This window comes from Solea senegalensis, linkage group LG8 (assembly GCF_019176455.1).
Source record: "Solea senegalensis isolate Sse05_10M linkage group LG8, IFAPA_SoseM_1, whole genome shotgun sequence".
Lineage (NCBI taxonomy): Eukaryota > Metazoa > Chordata > Actinopteri > Pleuronectiformes > Soleidae > Solea > Solea senegalensis.
In genome coordinates, this window is record NC_058028.1 from 18,288,619 (window position 1) to 18,311,315 (window position 22,697).

The 22,697-nt window shown below is 41.6% G+C and overlaps 2 protein-coding genes across 2 annotated transcripts; both read right to left on the minus strand.

Moving 5' to 3' along the window:
- Positions 1-825: 825 nt before the first annotated feature.
- On the minus strand, positions 826-7,826 carry LOC122773482 (vomeronasal type-2 receptor 1). Its single transcript, XM_044032209.1, has 14 exons — positions 7,523-7,826; positions 6,802-7,093; positions 6,480-6,722; positions 6,159-6,350; positions 5,905-6,030; positions 5,591-5,763; positions 4,667-4,787; positions 4,349-4,576; positions 4,094-4,217; positions 3,120-3,280; positions 2,828-3,023; positions 2,474-2,727; positions 2,190-2,389; positions 826-1,714 (listed from the first exon to the last, which is right to left on the minus strand). The coding sequence occupies exons 1-14, from the start codon at positions 7,744-7,746 to the stop codon at positions 1,402-1,404; spliced, it is 2,847 nt and encodes a 948-aa protein (XP_043888144.1). The 5' UTR covers positions 7,747-7,826; the 3' UTR covers positions 826-1,401.
- Positions 7,827-8,987: 1,161 nt separating this feature from the next.
- gmps (guanine monophosphate synthase) lies at positions 8,988-21,573 on the minus strand. The gene is made up of 16 exons (XM_044032214.1): positions 21,305-21,573; positions 18,789-18,961; positions 18,554-18,668; positions 18,169-18,266; positions 17,671-17,774; positions 17,253-17,446; positions 16,478-16,643; positions 16,157-16,308; positions 15,865-16,038; positions 15,008-15,113; positions 14,718-14,833; positions 13,552-13,677; positions 12,158-12,273; positions 11,908-12,038; positions 11,014-11,186; positions 8,988-10,893 (listed from the first exon to the last, which is right to left on the minus strand). The coding sequence occupies exons 1-16, from the start codon at positions 21,329-21,331 to the stop codon at positions 10,792-10,794; spliced, it is 2,073 nt and encodes a 690-aa protein (XP_043888149.1). The 5' UTR covers positions 21,332-21,573; the 3' UTR covers positions 8,988-10,791.
- Between the last annotated feature and the right edge of the window lie 1,124 nt (positions 21,574-22,697).

Sequence of the window (22,697 nt, forward strand, 5' to 3'; positions counted from 1 at the left end):
TATCCACACGCACACATTTTCACTTGATTTAGCACCATTGTTCCTGTCGGCTCCCGTCAGCTGACAATAAATTATAACCGCGTTCCTTTACCACTCTGTCACCAGGACGAATTGTCACCATCCGCACTGACAGTTTGGATTGGACACAGTTCACAGCCCTCTCAGATTCCTGGAAAGCTCTTAGGGAGCACACATGCACTTCCTGTGTGACACACAGACACAAAAAATAACAATATCAAAGCAAGAGTGAGCAGCTGAGAGGGAGATAAGAAATACAAAGTTTAAATAAATGAAAACAGTGTTCCGAGGAATGAAGCCATGTCTGCATGTATGAAGGGTGTTTCTCAACATACTGTAAATCCAGACCAGGTTGGCACCTGAACGAGTGAGATTTAGTGGCATCTCGTGGTGACGTTGCACATTGCAAGCAACTGAGAACCTTTGGCTTCACCCTACCACTTGAGTATGATACAGTAGAAACTATAAGCTGCAGGAGTGGCTCTCACTCAGTAGTTTCAGTCATTTGATCAGATATTCGAATATAATTCTTGTTCTTGGTACAACGTTCTAAAACTTTGATGAAAAAGTACCAAAACATTGCACTTTTTAACTCACATTATCAATGATTGAGAAAGTGACAGTTTGCACATGTTTAGCATTCATTCATTCATTCATTAACCTTGCAGCCAGTAATGGAAATAAGACCTGTCTTAGTGTAAACTGTAATACTTGATACATGACTGGATTAGAAAGCACTGCCTACAAGTGAGCATGATAAAATACTAACAAAGTATTCAATGTTTCAACATGAAAAACACGCATTCATTATTGTGACTAAAAATAATATTTTATTACACCATTAACTGTCTTGTGTCAACAAAGTTATACACCGAGAAAGTCAGATGTGTTTGAATTTGATTTGCAACTAAAAGCAGAGCAGAAAGATATCTGAGATAAACGCTGCCTTGGTTTTATTTCATCTACCACAAACTGAAACAACAACAGCTTTGACAGTCAGCGTTGTTATACAGAAATCATAGCAAAACTAATTAAGAAAAAATTATATTGTCTGTAAAGGTTTGCCTTGTATCTTGTACCATTTATTGCATGTCACTGAATTTGCACGTTTAATAGTTTAGTGATTGAGGTAGCAGTTTTATTTCCTCGTGGATATCGCTTATTGAAATCAAACATAAGAAGCTACTCAAGTTACAAGAGTTATTATAAATATAAACTTTGTGTAAATAATATATATATAAAGATTAAAAATAAAATGCAAATAACAAGAGCAGGAACCCTAACGAGCTGGACCAGTTGCCCAGTGAAGCAGTTTCACCACTCCCACCTACATGAACTGCAATTAGAAATGTGTGGCTCAGTTTATTTCTGATTATCTCAACATTAATCGGTGGATGCAGTCGTGGCATTGACCTCGGTGGCGGTTGTAGCGAGTGAAGCCGAGGTCCCAGTTGAGGACCCGTCGCGGGGTTTGGGTCGGGGCCTCATCAGCTCCTCCTTGTTGCGCTCAGGTTTGACTAACAGAACGTAGCACTTGGGCAGGAAGATGCAGGTCAGCAGACCAAAGCTGGAGGCCAGGATAGCAAAGATCTGAACGGCTACCATGAACTTTCCACGTGTGCTGAGGTAAGCAGGGACAAAGGAGATCCACACGATGAAGAAGACGAGCATGCCAAAGGTCACACATTTCCCCTCACTGGAAGACAGACAAACAAACATTCATCATGTCGCTGAAATAAAAGGTTCTTGACACTTATGTGGCTCCACAAAGGAAGGATTGATGCTCCAAAGGCCTTTACTTATTTTACTTTTATAAGATACGGTTTTATTTGTGTGTTTGTGCACGTAAAACATGGGTTAGTGTCTCTCATTAACCTATAATTTTCCACGGTAGATTCTGCATTTCATGAATTTGTCTCCATGCAATGCAAAATGCTTGAGTTACATCAGGAGTGTCAAACTCAAATGACCTGCATGTTACAATGTGTAATGCTGTGTACTTCACAATAAAAAAACATGTCACAAAATAAATCTAGTAATATCAAATACATAATAATAAATAACTAAATCTAAAATTAAGTCAATAATAATGTGGGCAGCTGTACAAGCTGTCACTTAAACCAGAAATGATGGCGCGTACCTGTTTCCCCTGAAACCTGTGTGTTCCCTACCTGATGTTGTCCTCCAGTTTTCGTGCAATGAACGCAAAGATGAAGGCGACCAGAGCCAGCAGGATGTCATAGGCGAAGATGCAACAGATGAAGATCACAGAGCCTTCGTCACACTCCAGAATGATCTTGATATTCTGGGCTGAGGTGTTTTTGATAGGATGAGGAGGAATGACGATGAGCCACACTGTGCATGCAATAGCCTGCGTAGAGGGACGAGAACATCAGTAAAATAAGATCAGCACATCAACACTCACCAGCTGCCATTCTCTTCTATATGAAGACACCTGAATTAATGTTGCTACAGCAGCTATCGCCCTCTGGTGGGCACAGGTGAGAGCGTCAACTTCAGGGTTAGGAGAGGCATTGGTATCATTGTTGTTGTTTGCATTTGTGTTGGTCACAATGACATCAGGGCTGCCACTGCTCGCCGCTGCTTGAGCTGCTTCTTTGGCTTCTTTGGCTGCTTTGGCTGCAGCTTTGGCTTTATTACGAGCTTTTTTCAAACCCTGGGCTCTCAGCATCAACACTGCGGCTTTACCTGGAGTAAAAACACATCAGGATCACAGAGCATCTTGTTTCATTGAATACCGTAGGATGCTAAAGAGAAAAAAAGAAGATATTGTAGATATTGCCCCCACCCATTAAGGAGGACAAGGCAAGAGCAAAGCCCAGAGCAAGAGCTACTTGGCTGGTCATGCAGCTCCAGTTCTGAGGCTCCCCGAGGAAGACGATGGAGCAGAGGAAGGTCACCACCAGCGCGAAGAGCAGCGAGAAACTCAACAGAGGATCATTTTCTTTCACCAGAGGAGTGCCAATGTTTATGATGAACAACACCTGGAAAATAAAGGCCACAGCCACGACATGAGAGGACGATGTGATGTAGCACCTTACACCACAAGGTAAGTATGTTTCACCAAGTGTGATTCTCACCATAACACCGATGGTAATTAATGCTCCAACAGCAGAGATGACAATGAGTGTGATCCCGAGTGGCTCCCCAAAGGCCAGAAACTCAATGATTTTGGGTAGACAGGTGTCATGAGCATCATTGGACCAGTCATCTTCATGACACATAATACACTCACGAGCATCTGCCGAGATTGTGAAAGAGAGAATGATGAGAGAGCAGCAGGGTCTGCACTCATAACACGTGTGTGTACATGTGTGTTCCTTATGTTGTGGGGACCTAAATCTGTTTATACAGTCACATTATGGGGACTTGTCAAAAATCAAGCCCCCATAATGAAAATTACTACATTTTAAGGTGAAGACATTCGTTTTAAATGTTAGGCTGAGGTCAGGGTTAGAATGAGTCCAGTTGAAATTATGGCTGTGATTAGAGTAAGTCACCAGGAAATGAATGTAAGTCAATGTAATGTCCTCAATCATACAGAGTGGAGGACATGTTTAGCAAAGTGAGAACATTTTGTCTTTTTTGGGGTGAAGACCAGGTTTTAGGGTTTAGGTTAGGGTTAGATTAAGGCAGTATTTCCCATTCCTGCCCTGCATGTTTTAGACTTTCCCTGCTCCAACACACCTGATTCAAATGAAAATGAATAATCAGCTTGTTATCAATCAGGTGTGTTGGAGCGGGAAAAGTCTAAAACATGCAGGGCAGTGGGTCCCTGAGGACACTTGGTTAAGGGTTAGTGTTAGGCATTTAGTTGTGATGGTTAAGGTTAGAGTAAGGGGCTAGGGAATGCATTATGTCCATGAGTGTCCTTAATAAAGCAAATAAAGCGTGGCCCTCGACAAAAGTACATATGAGAGGCTGATTCTATGAAAACCAAACGATTATTATCTTAAAGTGATTAGACACTAATACAAACACGCTTATGGGTTGTGTTTTCATATACACTGGACCTTCAGAACAAATGATGTGTTTATGGAAAATGTTTACAGACTTGTTGAGTTGCTGATCTCTCCGTCAGCACATGGGATACAGTCAAAGCAGCAGACTGGCTCTCCCTGGCGGATCCCTTTCCTGGTTCCTGGCTGACAGTTCTCACTACACACAGACCGAGGAGGCTGCAACACACACACACACACACACACATATATATACTTAGGTAGATATAGATTTATAGAAGGCTGACACTAAAAGAGACATAAAATATACATGAACCCTAACAGTGCTTTTAATCAACAATGCTCCTGACCTGCAGCTCTTCATTGTTCCACACAACAGAGTTATTTGTGATGGTCATCTTGTTCTCAGGAGCTGCGGAGCCATTGAACTGTCCCACGGTGACGTATGATAACTCGCCCTGACTGTTGACCTGCCAGTTGATGATGTCATAGTAGCCTTCCACATCCCCGTTCGTGAAGTATACCTCTTCGCCTGTGTGCGGCACCGAGTAGCGCACATTCTTCAGGTAGTACATCAGCTAAATGTGAGAGAGATGAGATGAGTTTTCATCCTTATAATGCTACTACTACTACTCATAATTATAACACACACAAACACACACACACACCTGCCATGGCTCAAAGCTGGTGATGTCAGCACAGGTGCCTTGTTTAAAAGGTCCCTGTCCGTCTACACAGTGCTCCAGGTTGTGTAAGGCGTTTGCCACAGCGTACACAGCTTTATATACACTGTGGGGAGATCATCACATCATCACAAGCATTTCATTCACTAGTTTGTATGTTTCTGTCTAAATAGCAACCATTGTTGTGTGGTTGCTTTTTTGTAAAGCAATGTCAACAACAGCATGTATTCCAGAAATATCTACTATTAAATGACTTAATATTAAAAGAATTATTTTTTAATATTTCAGTATTTTTTGCTGCACAATATTCAAATCAGAGACTTTGTAAGGCAGACATCTTCAGATTTAAGCATTCAGTCAGTCAGTCATCATCTAACCGCTTTATCCTCCACCAGAGGGTCGCGGGGGGTGCTGTGCCAATCTCAGCTACATCGGGCGACAGGCGGGGTACACCCTGGACAGTTCGCCAGTCCATCGCAGGGCCACACAGAGCTAGAGACAAACAACCATTCACTCTCACACTCACTCCTATGGTCAATTTAGAGTGTCCAATTTACCTAATCCCCACATTGCATGTTTTTGGACTGTGGGAGGAAGCCGGAGAACCCGGAGAGAACCCACACACACACGGGGAGAACATGCAAACTCCATGCAGAAAGGCCCTTGCTCCAACCGGGGCTCGAACACGGGTCTTCTCGCTGCAAGGCGAGAGTGCTAACCACAACACCACCGTGTGGCGATTTAAGCATTAATGAACGTAATTTTGGAAATAATAAACGACCTTTATATTGCGGACAATAATTGATGTATTTCTTGTAGAAGAGGTTGTGAGCGTTGCAGAAGCATTAAGATGAACAGGTTTTTGTTGCCTTGTTAATATCATTAACATCAGTAATGGTGAGAACTAACCTGTAGGTGACTCGTAACTGGGAAACATCAGAGTATGTGTTAGTGACCTTTGCCAGAGACTCCATCCCTGTACACAGTCCGTCAGGAACCGCCCTCACTGTCCTGGACTGTGTGCTGTTCTTCTTTTTGGCCTCTCTCATAGCTCTGCTCATGTCCAGTGTGCAATTAAACAACTGTGAGGAGAAAAAACTTTAGTTGAAAACTTTTCTTTGTGTTTTTGTTCGAGTCACAGACTTGTAACAACGCTCATCATTTTAACAGGTCAGTCGTGACTCAGAGCTTCTTGGTTCACTTCAACAGCTTTATAAACTCACCGTCTCCCAGAATATTTCAGTCAGAGAGTCAGCATAAGGGTCCAGATCCAGTAGATGGCGCTGAAGTTGTGGAATGTCTGCTCTCTTCAGCCCAAATCCCAGTGTACCACCCAGCAATGAGTTGACCTGGATCAAAACAGGCAAATCATCAGTCTCAGCTCTCAAACTGTGACCTTTTTTTAAGTCATCTTAAGACTCATCAGTAACCGCTTGGTTTTCTTTTACTCTAAGTCGTCACTCGACTTAGGACTGACCCCAGGCTGGTTGATGAGAGCAGAGGTGACCCAGGCTTCACTGGCTATGAAGGTGCGATTGGTGACATTGTGTCGTACGAGCTCAAGGATGAGAGGACTGAGGTCTACGTCTGATGAGAAGACCACAATGATCTTGGCCGTGGACTCAACTACAGTATCCACAATACGCTGGATGTCCTCTGATGAACCGCCCTGAAGTTTATACAAGGGTTAGAAACAAAGTTTCTTTTAACAGGAGTATTAAATTACAGAAATTGCATTCTTGTGATGAAAATAGCCAGTGGGAGAGTAAAATACAGGCAGGAAGGATGAAGTGATTACCTTGGGCAGGGTTTCAGAGAAGGAGATGCAGACACCAGCATCCTCCACCTGCTCCCTGAAGTCCTTGATACCATACTTGCCATAATCATCATCTGCAGCTATGGTGCCCACCCAGGTCCAGCCGAAGTGCAGCACAAGCTGGGCCATGGCTGTAGACTGGTGCTTGTCATTGGGAATGGTCCTCAGGAAGGTGGGGAACTGGAACTTACTTTCCAGGGCAGAGCATGATGAAAAATAGCTGACCTACAAATAAGAGGATGAACATGTCTCATTATGTTGATAACTCCTGGTCTTTTATTTTGGTCTTTCACCATTTCTTTACCTGTGGGAAGTGATAAAGTCCCAGTATCCTGGCGGTGGCAATGGAGAGATCAGAGCCCCCAGCACCCACTAAAGCAGCCTGAGGCGGCCCATTCCCACAGCGGTAGTTGGGCACGGCCTCATCCTGGCCCGTCAGGTAGGTGAGGGTTCCCTCCACGGCCTTGGAGATGGTGAAGCAAGAGTCATAGATGACGTAGCCCAGATCAGTATTTGGTAGCAAGTCGTCCCGACTGTTAATTTCATTAATGGCAAACAGCATGGTCTGGGTCCATCTGAAGGTGCGGAAGTTAAACCTGGAGGATGATGGTGACAAACAAACAGACTTTATTTAATAATCAAAAAAAAAGTACACATGCAAACTAGAAATCCAAGATACACTAAGACTATTTTAGTGTTAATGTTAATACAAATACACACATATTGTTATTTCTCATCACACTGTAGTGGACTGGCTTCATAATAATGTGGATAATTGGCCCCAGAGGTGCTGCTCCGCTCTGTCTTAATTTGAGTTGTATAATCAGACACCTCACAGACCACAGTGAGCCTTAAAGACAATTAAGTTGCTCAAGTGAAATTATTCTCCTCAAGAACTAAAGAAAATTAAACATTTTGACTTTGCTTTGATTATTATGACTTGTTTAATACATTCTAACATAGGCTGAAGGTAAAGGTGTGACAAACAATACATTCACAATAAAGAAAAGACATGAACAGCTCACCCCTCACACCCTTCGGACACAGGCACCCTGGAAGTGTTGCGTTCAGAGGCGACAACACGCATGTGAACAGGAAACATCCCTCCAATAACCACCTTCTTCTTGTCCACATTCTTGTAACCGCTCAGGTTGAACTTGGCCTTCAGCTTGCATGTGGCTCCGGCTGAAACACATCCGTGACAGTAGAAAAAGGCACATAATCCAAGCAAGACTCGGCCGAATTCCATGCTATGACAATGTCGAAGTCGCTCTCACTGTGGCAGACAGTGGAGTGCGACAGGTGTCTTATCTGCTCCCCGGGGAGACGTGCTGCACAAGGTAAGCAACAGTTGCAACAGAGCAGAAGTCATGAGGAGAACGTCAGATTATGCAAAAATAATTAGAGCTGAATAGTTTTGTTGAAATTTGAAAAACCAAAACTTGATTTCATTATGTATTTTCATTATACATGCTGAAACACATTTCTACCAACAAAAGTGTTCTTTTTTTCTTTTTTTTTTTTTACACATTCTTTTTTTGTTTACTGTTCCTAAATGTCAAATCGAGATGTCCCCTGGGGACAAATAGAGGCTTTTGAATTGAATTGAAACGAAACAAATGAAGACATTTCAAATGATTTCTTTGCTTTCCATCTTTTCTCCTGTAAATAAATACCAATCACTTCATCCGTCTGCACTCAAGTCAGATGCAGAGGACAAAGTGCCACAGGCCAGGAGTTAATTAGCAGCTGCATGTGGTAACTTGTGCAGCCTATGCACATCACCATGACATGGCTACAGTTCCAAAATCACAGCTTGTCCCCCGAGTGTGCTTCTTGTGTGTGTTGATGGGTGACTGAACTTGTCTGCTCTTGTCTCTCAGCCAGTGGGGACTAACACACATGAATGCACAGCTCACAGAGGGACATCTGCTGACTAAGGAGGGGCCCAATAAACACAAATAATCTCTTTATAAAACGAATATATTTCACCTTCCAACGCTATAGCCGTGTCACTATTACATCATGTGATGTCATTTTCTGAGGAAAATTTCAAAAAGGGAGGTTGTATTTATTGTGTGTATGTGTGTGTGATTGAGCTCTTGTGATCCATCTCAGGCCCACGAGACGCCTGACTGATGCTGATTAGTTTTGCGAGAAATCAATTATGTACCGCCATTCACAAAGATGCTACTTTCAAACAGGCAGCTCCGTGCACTTTTAAAAAGGCTCTGTGGTAGGAAAGAAAAGGGGACTCGAGCAAGTTCTGTGAATTCTTCTTCTCCTTATTAGTGCAAAACAAGACAACTGCTAAATGAATAAATGAGACCTGAGGGATGAGACCCTGCACTATCACATGCTTCATCACAAAACACACATCCTGTACTAATTTGATAACCCAGATCATTTAGGACCATCTTCCCACATCACATGTTATATATGAACTCTAAGAAGTGAGCAATTTAACAGGGAAGACCACAGTAATCTGAAAAGTTTCAACATGGAGGTCTTTATTAAAGCTCAGTTGTCCATTGTACAAATGTGGTCTTTGTTGAAACTGCATGCAGTGGCTTGTTTTGAGGCACATTACTGAGGAGAACAAGCATTGTTGAACAGAAAAAAAAACAAAATATAACATCAGACAAAGAGTTGCATAACTTAATCTTATCAATATTGCAAGTAAATCAGCCTACAAACATTTTATGTCGGTTATCGCCGAGCTGTTCTATGGAGATATATGCAACATAAAACGCACGCATAAAAGGCAGAACTGAGGGAGAAACACTGGAAGCAGTTAAGACAAGTTAAGAAAACCAATGTTTTTGCATTAGGGGTATTTTGTCACTAAATGGGGAGGAGGATATAACAGAGAGGGAGAGGGATGAAGATAAATTCTGGAGGTGAGAGAACCATCGTGTCCAAGTAAAATGTTTCTAATGGGGCACAACAACAACGTTTTAACACTCAGTTAAACCTGAGCACTGTATTCATTGACCTGGCTGAAAAACTAGAAATGAATGACAGTGAACACATGTTAACAGTTCTCATAAGATGATCTTTGACACTAGACAGTAATACATTTGAGAAGGTCCCACTGGATGTTTGATTCTGTTGTGTTGATAAAGAATCAGGGATGAATGAGCGAGGGAAAAAACAAAAAATTAAATATGCAAAAACATGACGCGAGTATGAATTGACAAAAGCAATTTAGACAATGTGGATTTAAACTGTAACATAATCCTAAATTTGAGATTAGTGATCTTGCCATGTTTAGTTTTGTTAAAAAGCATACAGATTGCAGCATCAGGAGAAACAGTGACAGTGTTATATCCTCTTTTCTGGAAACAGCAAGAGTCCAGTTTGGGTTATATAAAAAAACAAAAACAAAAAAAACAGGCACAAACATTTACCCATCATTCTGGCCTCCTGCACAGCGGCCATCAAGCTGAAGATACCCTTGATGACTGCTCTTCCAGTGGATACAGCGAGATCACCAGAGGAGCCCACAATATTATACATCAGCACAGTATATTCTACTTTTGGCAAAACAAAAAGCTTAAGGTTGGTTGATTGGTCAAACAGGTTGTCTGTTCTGTCGTACTTCTGCTCAAACAACCTATTTCAGAGCACAGTATACAGGCAGAAAGAGAAAAATTAACTAACTGAGATAGACTTGGGGCGGAGAACAATCTGACCCACAGTAATACAACAAAAACATCCGACAACAAAAGACAGACAACAATTGCGTTGAGTTTCAAATACTACTGTTTTTTTTTTTCTATTTCATTACACTGTTTGCTTCTTTCATGTTCAGCTCTTTCCATAACCTGAGGCACAACATCAAGTTCAATTTCTGAACTTTCACAGCTTCTTGCCACTTGCCTTTAATGGTTAACCTCACAAAAGGAAGCAGCAATTTATCTTTTTTTTGTCACAGAGAGAAAAATATGGATCAAAATAACAATACATTATCAATAACCAACATTTATCAATCCCTATCACCAAAAATATTAAGACTAGGGAGGAGTGATGGGGAGAGCAGAGTGGTAGCGCCTTTGCTTTTGCGCTCATCACAGTACAGTCTGCCTTCCTTGGGAATGTTAAAGAGGAGGGCGAGGGGTGGGGGTGGAGCTAGAGGGGAGAGGAGTGGTGAGAAGGAGAGAGGTTGAAAGGGAGGAAGTACAGAAGAGGAGCAGAGGAGTTCACCAGCTCTCTCTGAATTATGTTGAGTGTGTTTGTGCATTGTGTGTGTGAGTGCGTGTGTGTCCTGTTGGTGTGACATCACATCGGTGTTTTACTCCCACTCTGTGGTGCCTGGTGGTTTGGAGGTCAGATCATACATGACTCTGGAGATGCCTGGAATCTTCTGGATCTCATTCACCATCTTTAGCACCACCTGAAAAAATAGACAACAAGATAAAGCACTGCTAAAACACTCAAAAAATGGATGGAAATAACTGTATATTTAAAAACGATGGATCAATCCCTCAACCTAAGTTGGTGAATCATTCCATACCTCTTCTGGGATGTGGTTGCCAGGCATTGCGGGGATGCCAGTCATGAAGTCGCTGGTGATGAAGGTCCGCACCACCACAGACCGCCGGCAGGATGGCTGCTTCTGTAGTGGATCACGGTCAAAGTGCAGGGGGGTCAGGATGACCGGCATCTGGCTGATCTTACCAGAGTAGCCTAAATGAAAAAGACACCCAGTTAGCTATCACATCAGCAACAGAATATCACAAAGCGATAATTTAGCTTCCGACAGGTAAAAATCTAACTATGTGAATGCGAAACAAATGGCTCCTTTCATAAATCTTTAAACTGTCTGACTGACATCTTGTCCTTAAGCAATAAAGTGGCAAAGTTTAAGCTCCAAAAACAAGCAAGCTCTCTTATTTGGTGACGGCTGTACCTATGTATTTCTTCACCTCTTCTTTTTGTTAAATAAAAATGAGTGAACATGGTTTCTTTCCATGATCCAATTTTTTTTTGGTCTTTAAAATACACTCTCTCACTCTCTCTGTAGTGAATATTGAGGGTGCATCAAAATTAATGTGGAAACGCCAATTCTGAAAATCATCTGAAAACAAACTCATGTATATTTGGTGGATTGTGGCAGTGACACATTTACTTTCTCTGTAACCCCCTGTGTACATTTCACAAATATTTGTTTTGACACTGGAGATGTGAAATTCCCTTTATAGACGCAAGTATGCACCCAAGTACACTAGTCTGGTTACACAAGTTGAAATACCAAATCCAGGCTTAAGAAAAAAGCTGTATGGCTCAACAGAACCTCTTGCCGTGTTATTCATACTGCTGACACATAGTGACAGAATATATAAATACGCCTCAATTATCAACAGTGCCTTAGTTACACAGTGTTAACTTAAATGTCACGCACACTTACCAGACTCTCTAAGGATAGAGTGGGCTACAAAGTCAGCCTGTCTGAGCGTGCTTAGAACGCCTGTGGTCAGGAAGGTTGGAGTAATGTCTGTTGGAGGCTCCTTCACATGGGACCCAAATACATACACGACTCTGGAAAAACATAGACGTACACGGAGGAATGAATGAATGGGTCTGTGTGTTGTACTGACCCGTTTCCAATGGGGCATGTCGCTAAGGAGATATGAAGAATGGAAGGATTTGTGTATTACCTATTGATGCTATGGCACATGCGAGGGATGAGTCTGGCCAGGAACATGAGAGATTCCCAGTGTGGAGACTCTTTACTTGTGATGCCACACACGTAACTGTAGGATCGGCAGTCACCCTGAGACAGACATGGAAAACCATTTGAGCAAATTTCTAACACTTCAATCTTAACAAAGCACCTAAGAAAAAAAAAAATCAATGCTTGTAGGATTAGAACATTTTTCCTTCCATTTTGTTTTGTGTTAAGATAAACAGTTATGTTACTAAGTTGACATAATGTGCCCTTTTTCATTTCAACAAATTCCACAGGCAGTGAGACCTGTCTATGTTTGTCTACAGTCTCCTGTCTGCCCCACAATTTGAGGTTTGGGATAAATTTAAAACTTGGGCTTTAGACGTGAAGTAACAGGAAACACCCACACAACGACACAGCCGCTGGCCGACTGAAGCAATTGGAGGAAGTAAATACTCATAACCATCACTCTCACCAGAGAACACTTAAGATCAGGATAAACTTCCACTACTATGACACTAGTGTTCTTTGTCTATTGCCATGTTTAACCTTTACTAAAGAACAAGTCCTTTGTACACGTCAGCAACTCAGTGGAAAACAATGACATGAGCCATAACAGATCCTTTCCTTGGCTAGACAGATTTGGGAGACAAAAAGTCAAAACCGAGATACCATTTGTGTGTGGGTGTGTTCATGGCTACCCACAAAATGTACGTTTTAACAAAAGAAGAAAAAAACAGCAAGAGTGACACATAACTCTTTCAAGCCTTCACTGCCCTTCAGTGACAAAAGAATTCTCCACATATCCTTGTACTGCATGGCTTTTAAATATAAATGAAGGTCTATTAGATTAAAATCTTTGTCCAACTAGTTTTACACACTGCTGATGACTCAATCAGCAGTGCGTAAAACTTGTTGGAGTTTTAATCTAATAGACTCTGTAGACCAGTGATTAATTCTCGCGCTGCAGCAACATTGTGCTAGGTAGAGCAACATTGTGCTAGGTAGAGCAACATTGTTGGAGTTTGACTGAAAAGAAGGGTTTCAGAGGTGAATTCTACTGCTAAAAAGAACCCCCATCATCCCGTCAGTCAGCTGTCCCCACCCGCCCCTGTGGTGCTGGTGTAAACACACAAACACTCCCATAGTCAAGTAAAATAGTATTGCTTTACACAACCTGTTTTCAGATGAAGGACACAGTTTATAAATGATGTTACATTGTTTCTTGTTACAGAGGCAGAAGCATCACTTGGCACCACATTGTGAGCATTTTCTACATTATAGTGGAAAAAAAACATCTAACTGAACTATGCTGTTTATCAGAAGTAGTGTTTTCATTACATTATCATTATGTTATGCAGACACACTGGTGGAATGAACTACCTGGACGCCAACAGTTTTGATGGGCAGCAGGAAGGCATTGAGTGAATGAAGGCTGGTGATCTGCATGAGCTTCTCCTCCTCCTCGTCTGATATGCATGACTTGACTCTCTGCAGCAGGGTATGGGGCTGGGGGGGAGAGATGGATGGGGTGTCAGTAATTATCAAAATCAAAGAGCAGAAACCTCACAAGCACTTATTCTCATGGTCACTGGTCTCACTGGTGTAATGTGACCAACCAACCAGCAGAGGCTCCTAATTATTAAAATGCATAACTAACCAGGCTGAGCTTCCACTGCACTGTTTGAGGTACTGGTCATGTTTGTTGTGTTGATGCTTTTCCTAAATTCTCCTCAGATCATTAATCCTGCTTAACAAATGAGACAGTTTGTGTTCCTACAGCATTTTTATGCTTTCACCTATTCCACCAGTAGTCTGTGATGGTTGGAGTTGATTTACAGACTGGAAACCAGACCAGTCCGTGAGCTCATGTTTATTTGGCCTCGCAGATGGATTTCTGTCTGTCCTAAAACTTTGGGTCAAACTCGAGCATCAGTCTAAAAGGGGGCAGGGTTCATTGTGTATGATTAACAAACAAGCGCCGCTCTCAATTTCCCAGCAACAGCAGTTCAAGTACAATATTAACAGCCATAACTTAGGATAAGACACAAACTAGGCACATTTCAAGGTTCCCTCACTAGATACCAAAGTGCCAGGCATCTGGACTGGATACACTATCTCAAGGCTTACCAACTAAATGGATCAGACTGGGCACGCTGCTCGCCAGAGTCTGCGATGATGCCTTACTGGCCTTACTGGCATTGTCTCAGTTCTCCTTGGATCTGAGCTGTCTTTAATAAAATCATTCAACTTAACTCATCACTGACTCCATCATAGGTCATCTCATCTGATAATCAAAAAATCTCCGTAACATTCTCAAATGTGAATTGGTCTGATTCTAGGCTATTTTATACATACAGAAATGTAACACTAATCAGCACAAAAGCTCAGAGGTATTTTCAAAACGCAGTGTTTAGTGTGATGAACAACAGGCAGTCCTCGATTGACACGAGTTGAAAAAAAAAATTAGGATTCTGTTGCAGGTTGTTTTATAATCTACACAAACATGGCTTGTCATTACATTTTCTATGCATCTGAACAATTCTGACCTTTTTGACACTTGCAGAGAAGTCTGTGATGATTTTTAGGATGTTGTTTATTTCAGCAAAATCCTTGCAGACGTAAGGTTCCTCTGCACAAATCACTCTGATGGACAAACCCGGACCTACAGGGGGGAAAATAAAGGGGTGATGTGAGTGTTTTGAGTCCATCTGCATAAGCTGGTGGGTATAAAAACAAAACAGAAAACAAAGAAAGAAGAAAAAAGCCAACAGTGCAGAGCATTATGTTGTACAGTTTTGACATAGCAGTGACATCATAGGGTTGTTTATGTTCTTGCCTGGAAATGGGTGTCGGGAGACAATCTCTTCTGGCAGGCCAAGCTCCCTCCCCAGCGCTCTGACCTCATCTTTATGGAAATCTTTCAGCGGTTCGATTACTTTTCCCTGGAGGATCACAAACATGTGGAATCAGCACTGTTACAGTGAGACTCAGGGCTATGCTTAGGTGTTGCATTGTTGTGCATTTGGGTAGACGGGCTGAGCAACAAAGAGACACCAAATAAAATATGAGCACTGCAGTTAATAAGGGGAAGAGTGTTTGTTTTTGCAGTAGCTTCATTGCTGCTTTGAGGGTTTCTGTGTCTTGAACCAAGAGAAAAAAAAAGGGCTCTTAAAAGGCAAGGGGGATGAATAAATTTAATAATAGTGATCTATATCCTTTGCCATAATCCTCTCATGCAGCTTAAAAACTGAGGGTTGATTTTTTTTTTTGTTTACATATTACTGTCAACGGGCTTTCAAAGCATCATTATTTTACAACTCATGCCCCAACTTCATGTATTTTTCACCAGCTTTTGATCATATTATAGTAGGATAATAATAGATGTTATTATCTCTATGTGTAATCCCAGTGCATCAGGACACTATGCAAATGTGGTATAGTACCATTTACCTTTACTGACATAACTCTTTAACAATGACTCAGCAGGAACTGGCAAGTCTGCATTTTTTTGGGCTGCAACACTATTTTTAAACTTTCAATGTGTCAACTTCCCCACTATTGTCAACTTATCACATTGAAATGGTGTTAGTGTAAAGTCTATCATTTCTAAGAATACATGGCAACTACTGAATATCATGTCCATGTTCTAAAGCAGCAGATGGACATAATCAATGACCGGTGTGAGAGCAGTACCTCATTTCTTAGTTTGCGGATGAGCTCAGTGTCGTTGTGGTGTGTTTTGATGACCTCCGCCTTGCCGCTGGCAAGATGAGAGGCACTCTCGATGAGATCGGGCCTCAAGGTTCCCTGAGCCAGAAAGACCTCCTCTGGCTTTAGATTCATCTCTCCTATCACTTCGTTCGCCACCTGAGAAGCAAAGCAGTTCCTTAGTCAAATACAAGAGCAACTCAATTAAACTTAATACAGAAGCTACCATTCAGCTGATAAAATTAAAATCTGTAAATAGTTAAGACCTTGTACTCACCTTGACAAACGTGTCTCCGATAATTTTTCTTTTCTCCTCAGGGTTAGTGGTCATATTCAAGGTCTTGCTAATGCGTTTCCGTGGTGTCCTGTCCTCCTCTGAGATGGGAAGGGTAGTTGTTCCATTGTAGAAGGTGTGAGCCGCATTTACCACTGAATGATGCAGTATTTTTAGAGGAGAGAAAAACAGACAAAGACACAAGTGGTTTATGAGAGAGTTAGTTTCACATTTCATTACTCGTACTTCACATTAACATCTGAGATTACAAGAGATTAAATGATACAATACTTTTTCAAATCTAAATCTTTTGTTGCCGTCTACCTTTGAGTTTGATGCCCAGCTTGGTCAGGGCTTCCTCCACACTCTGACTTTCTCTCTTCCTCATGAAGCCATTGTCAATGTGAACTGCTATCACCTGGTCATGGTTCAAAGCTTTGTTCAGGAGCGCTGTACACACTGTGGAGTCCACTCCACCACTCAGCAGGACCTAAGGATATATTCCAAAAGTATTTTAAGGCAAATTTGTGATTTTACTGTACTCACCAGGCTAAATCACCAGGCTACCCACACTCCTCTGTTCTCTACATGTATTTTATGCTCAAAATAGCTTAAACTTTTCTCAATTATGTCATATAGGATCCACTGAGTGTTTTATTTACTGGCAGGCCGTATAATCTCAAAACCTCTGAAGAGGTGTAGCTGAGAAAAAGAAATGGAGGCTGCATGCGTTTCTGGAAATACAACTCCTGTGGCTGCTTCCTAAACTAATTTATTGCCTTCATACTCCCCTGAGATGAGGCCCAGTTTAAAGACGCACAGGGAAGCAGCTACCTCTTTTTAGACAGAAAAGGGATTAATTTAAGAGTTTAATTGGTTCTACTTAACTTCCCACCATTGTGGCTGTCACCACTTTCTGAGCAGCTAGCACAGTTTACACTCAGCAACTGAGCTTTAGACTTTCAGTCACATTTTCACACTTCATAGGTTAAAATATGCTGAGAATGTTTTAGTTTGTTGTTAATTAATGTTACATCTGTGCCATATAAAGGTTTCAATATAAAAAAATGCACATGAAACTTGGTGTAGTTTTACTGACCAGCACTTTAGATTTGTCTACTTTTTCTTGGATCTCATTGATGCAGGCCTCCTGGCGGTTCTGTACAGTGAAATTACTTGTGCATCCTGCAATCTCAAAAAGGAAGTTGCGCAGCATCTCCATGCCTCGCTCTGTCAAGTCAACTTCAGGGTGGAATTGTGTCCCATACATCTTCTTCTGTTCATTAGCAATCCCTATTGGAGAAAACAGATGTAATGATGGGACACTTGGTCATATATATACACACACACACATTTAATTATGATTCTTCAAATAACAAAATGAACAAATTATAAGCCAAAAAGAAAATGCAGCCAGAGTCTCTCTTTACAATAACCTTCAGGTGAAATTGTGTCCCATACATCATATGGGACTTGAATATACCACAGTCCAATTATAGATTACATGAGCTTCTCACCAGCAATGATGTTCCCTGACTGAGCCACCACTTTAAAGCCATCAGCCACTTTATCTACACTGTCTCCATGGGTCAGCAGGACCAGTTCCTCTTTCTGAAGGCCTCTGTTAAAAAAACAAAACACAACCATAAAAGCATGACAATTGTGTGTGAAGTTACTCTTACACAGTGAACATTTGACTCAAATGTGAGAGGCAGACAATAATAAAAGACTGCAGCCCTCTATTTTAAACTCTGTGTAAGAACCAGATGTGACTGCTGGAATGCCTCTTCAGTTTATGTAATTAATAGCCCCCAGGACAAACCAGTCAAAACACTGCTATATTATCCAACTTTGCTCGTCTGTGGTGTAACACTGCCTTCCATGTACAAAATATCTCTCCTCAAACTCATACAATGTAATCTCCTCTTCACAAACATATTTAATGGTAATATAAAATCTTTATAATGACATCTGTAATACATTACCACATAAAAGGTGACCTGAGAAATGATTACCTGAAGAGAGAACAAGTGTTATCTAGTCCAATACTGAATACTCCATCCTCCCTTACACTCTTTTTGTGTACTGTGCCACCAAAGACTTTGTTCATCATCTGTAAGACAAACAGACCAAAGTTAATACTTAGACACAGATTATAGTTTCATGATTCTAAGACTGCACAACTATTTACAGTTGATAGAATATGCCTGAGGAGTTACTTGTTTTAATTTCCATCAAAAAAACTGAATGAACATTGATCCTATCTCCCTTATTTAAAATAAGTGTCCTTGACAAAAGGTGGTGAAATCCCTGTAGGCTGAAGAGAACTAAAAAACAGTGTGACAAAAACGGCATCGTCAGCAAGGCCATATGAACGCATATATGGAAAACCAAAAGTACCTGCATCCCATAGCAAATTCCAAGGACAGGTTTTCCTATGGTGAAGATGGCAGGGTCGTACCATGGGGCATCTTCTGCATACACAGAGGCTGGACCTCCAGAAATAATGATTGCCCTAGAGAGATATGTGACACAGATAAAATAATTACGTCAAAATGTATAACAAAACACATTTCCAGAATAGTGCATTAATAAAAATCAAAACATTTCTGGTGCATGTGCCTCTCATGTTTACCTGTAACCCTGTTCTCTGAGAGCGAAGGCTGGGGTCTCTAAAGGGAGGATCTCAGAGCGCACACACAACTCTCGCACCCGTCTGTCAATCACCTTTCCATACTGGGCCCCAGCATCCAGGATCGCCACCGCCCCCTCACATGATCCATTCTGCTCTGTGCTGCTGACCTCCAGCTGTGGAAAGATACAGATCATCTTATTTGAAGTTTGTGCTAAGCAAATCGAGCAGAAAAGTATACACACATAAACACTTAAATCTTAATATTTATCAGAGAAGTCTGGTGTATTTAGTGACCATACTGCAAAAAACCTGGCAACCTCGAGCAGCAAAGCGCATCACAACCCCTTCGGCGGTATTTTAGCTTAGTGACTGCGTCAAAACTCACACAAATCATTCGCATTTATCATGGTTAAAGAAGAAGCCAAAAAAAGAAGCAGCAATTTATAATATGCAACATTGTGCGTGTTAATATCACAGATAATGTTCACTAATGTGAACAGCAAACTCTGGAGAACGTCTGGACATGGACACTAACCAGACTAGTTCATGTATGAACAAATGGCTAATAGTCCAATTATTAATTGCCAAGTGACAGGACCTTGACTTGGACACAAAAATATAGTTTAGACGATAGTGTCATTGATGAGATAGCCATTGAGGTCATCCAAGCAATTAATTGTGCTACAGCTCTAACCCTGCAATGGATAATGAGACTCCATAAGGCATAACATAATTATGGGCATATGAGCTACAACACAGTCACTCTTTTAAAGCATGCTGCATCCATTCATCTCATCAGCAGAATCACATGAGGCCCATAAGTGAGTCAAAAGGTTTTTATTAAGGACACTGTGACCATGTGGTCTCTGTTCATTTCTGTCCGTGACAATGAAACAATAAAATACAATGGAATAACCTCCTCCAATGAGGAAACTTATCAGTTTGTTTATCTGTTTGTGAGTGCATCATTCAAAAAGAGATTTTATTGTTTGTGTTTGAGTCTAGTTTAGTGTTTCCCAAATGTTTTAAATGGGGTCCTACAATAATGTTTCACATTCAACTGCATATCATGTGACTATTGAGCAGTCTGACTACCATTACACCAAGCATTATTTTTGAACAGATCAACCATATATTTCCAAGAGACATCATTTTAACAGGTTGTGTAAAAAACATACATGCAAATCTTAGGGTAAAAGGATGGTAAATATTTATTTGGTGACCCAAAAACGATCCTACGACCAATCGGGGGCCCCTGACACTAAAATGACTGCACTAGTTTGCTTGTGCACGGATCAAAGTTTAGGAAACAATTTCTGGTACAGAACAGGAGTAGTCGGGTAACTGCCAGATAATCCATCAATTTTCTACCGCTATATCCTCCACTGAGGGTCGTGGGTGGCTGGAGCCAATCCCAACTGATATAAAGACAAAACATTCAATTTCACATTCACATCTATGGTCAATTCAGTGTCCAATTAACCTAATCAACATGTACTTGGACTGTGTGTGGAAGCCGGTATACCCACATGCACAGGGAGAACATGCAATCTCCACACAGAAGGGCCCTCTATCGGCCGGGATTCTGAACCGGTGATCTTCTTGTTCTGAGGTAACAATTCTAGACACTGTATCACCGTGTGACCCCTGTCAAATAAACTATCTCCATAATACAACATACGGAGGAGGGTAACACGTGTAATATAACCCCACGTGCATCTTGGAAACAGTTCCGCCAATGATGTGTATAAAAACAACTTTGATTGGACGTGCAAGCCAACACCTCTGATTTATCATATACAGTGTTGCTCTTACAGCAATCGTCTGACAAACACTCGATAGTTTGAAAACCGTAAACCTTAGCAGATCGGCTATAGGAGCAGCAGCAGCAGCGGCGGCGGCTAAGGCTGTCATACCGGTAACCCCTGGTCAGTGACCCCTGACGTTAGCAAAACCTGACCGTTTACGTACGTTAGCTCAAACAGTGTGACAACAGTCGCAGGAAATACATTATTTTGCGTTCAATTTTGACGCGAGAGCTTTCACAACCCAATACTCGCGGTTAGTATCATTGTCATCACAAATTGAGGCTACCCGGCTAAAGCTAACTAAAGAACTTCCCCGTGTAGCCCACTAGCTCACGAGTACTATAAACAAGAGTTATTAGCATTAGCATATTAGCAGTTAGCGGGGCTATGCTAAAGCCCACGCGGTGCTCCACGGAAAGAGGTTATGTTCAAAGATTATATTAGTGCTATACGTCAAAGGGGTATCATGACTGGCTCATTAGCTGTCAGGAGCAACATGTTCACGTAACCCTGTGCTGCAACAGGCAGATAACAGCACACTCATTGCCCCTTCTCACTGGTGGTAACCTCACGTTCTCTCCGTAACTTTTCCCCCTCGAGGTGCACACAGGCCGGGTTTAACCGAGGGACAGGGATGCCGCAACAGCTACAGTTCGATCGCCAAGTCAACCCCGAACCGGACCCGCGGACATTCCCCACTCCACTGACCTTGCTGTCTCCGTTGCACAGAGCCATGGAGGACTGCCGTGTAGTGGAATGAGCTCTCCCCCTTGCCTCGGTGTCCCACGTCTCTCTCTCACTCACGCGCGCGCGCACACACACACACGGACACTCACTACACACACGGAGAGAGCACGAGACAGTCAGCTACCGGTTAGCTCCTGAATCACTACGCCGACCACTGTTTCAATAGTGCACCGGGTTGTAGCTTTGAAGATGGGCTGTCACAGTCTCGCCTCCTCCTCGCAATAAGTTTGAAAGTGGGAGGAACACGCCACATAAATGTGGTTGTATTTTATGGGTGGAGCGGAAAGTTAAATGTACCCAAAAAGTGGATGAAAGTGGCCTGTCGAGGGCTGGGTTTAGACAACGTAGGAGAGTTTTACTCAACGTGATAAAATGTGGGTTCTCTTTTCCCTCCATAAAAGATGAATATATGTCCTTCTCACAGACATGCCAAACCCAAATCCATGGTTGTCAGAGAGGTCCCAAATCTGCAAAGGTTTTCAATCCTGGTTCAAGTAATAATTATACACCTTTTCCTTTTCCTTCGAACCTTTCCTACTGTGTGGAAGTGTATTGAAAAACCTACTAAACAAAGCCAACATGCATTCTTTACAACAGAGCCATAACAATGTTGGGTCAGATGTGAAGTAAAAGTACTAAGAATCTGGCTGATTTCAACAACTGCCCAAATTATGTACAAATGTGAAAACAAAGTAGAACATCTGCATATCTCCAGAAAAAACAGTTGGGAATTCTATCCTCTCCCTGGTGCTGTCTTTGTTTACATGTGTGCTTACTTGTACATTTTAGATACGTTTAAAATGAAGATAGATACGTTTAGGGCTAACATTTGAATTGTGCTAGGCATTTACTGGTTATGGTTAAGGTTAGGGATATGACTTTGGTTTGGCTGTCTAAATTAATGGACAACCAACTGTGTTTCTTTTAAAAGGATAGCTGCATGGACGTGTGCGTGTCATTTTCTGCCTGTGTGTATTTCCACTTATGTATGCATGTGAATCTCTGTATTAATAAACAGTAATTAATTGGCCAATGCTCCACACCTGTTACTTCAACAAAATGCAGTGAAACTGATCTATATGACTGATTCAATTGTGTTACAGATAGTACATGTGTATTTTATTTTGTGTACCTACAATAAAATATGACCGAAAACAACACTGTTTTAAAAATGTCCCTCCTCTGACGTTTCTATATTCTTCTATATTATATTATTGTTAGATACTCAAACAAAATTAACATAGCAGTCTATGCAAGAAAGGCTGACGGTGAATGACGTGGGAGCTCAAAGACAAGAAAGCTAAATGAGAAAGTAAAATAATCATGCTGTTGGCTTTTATGTGTTCCGTCTCCC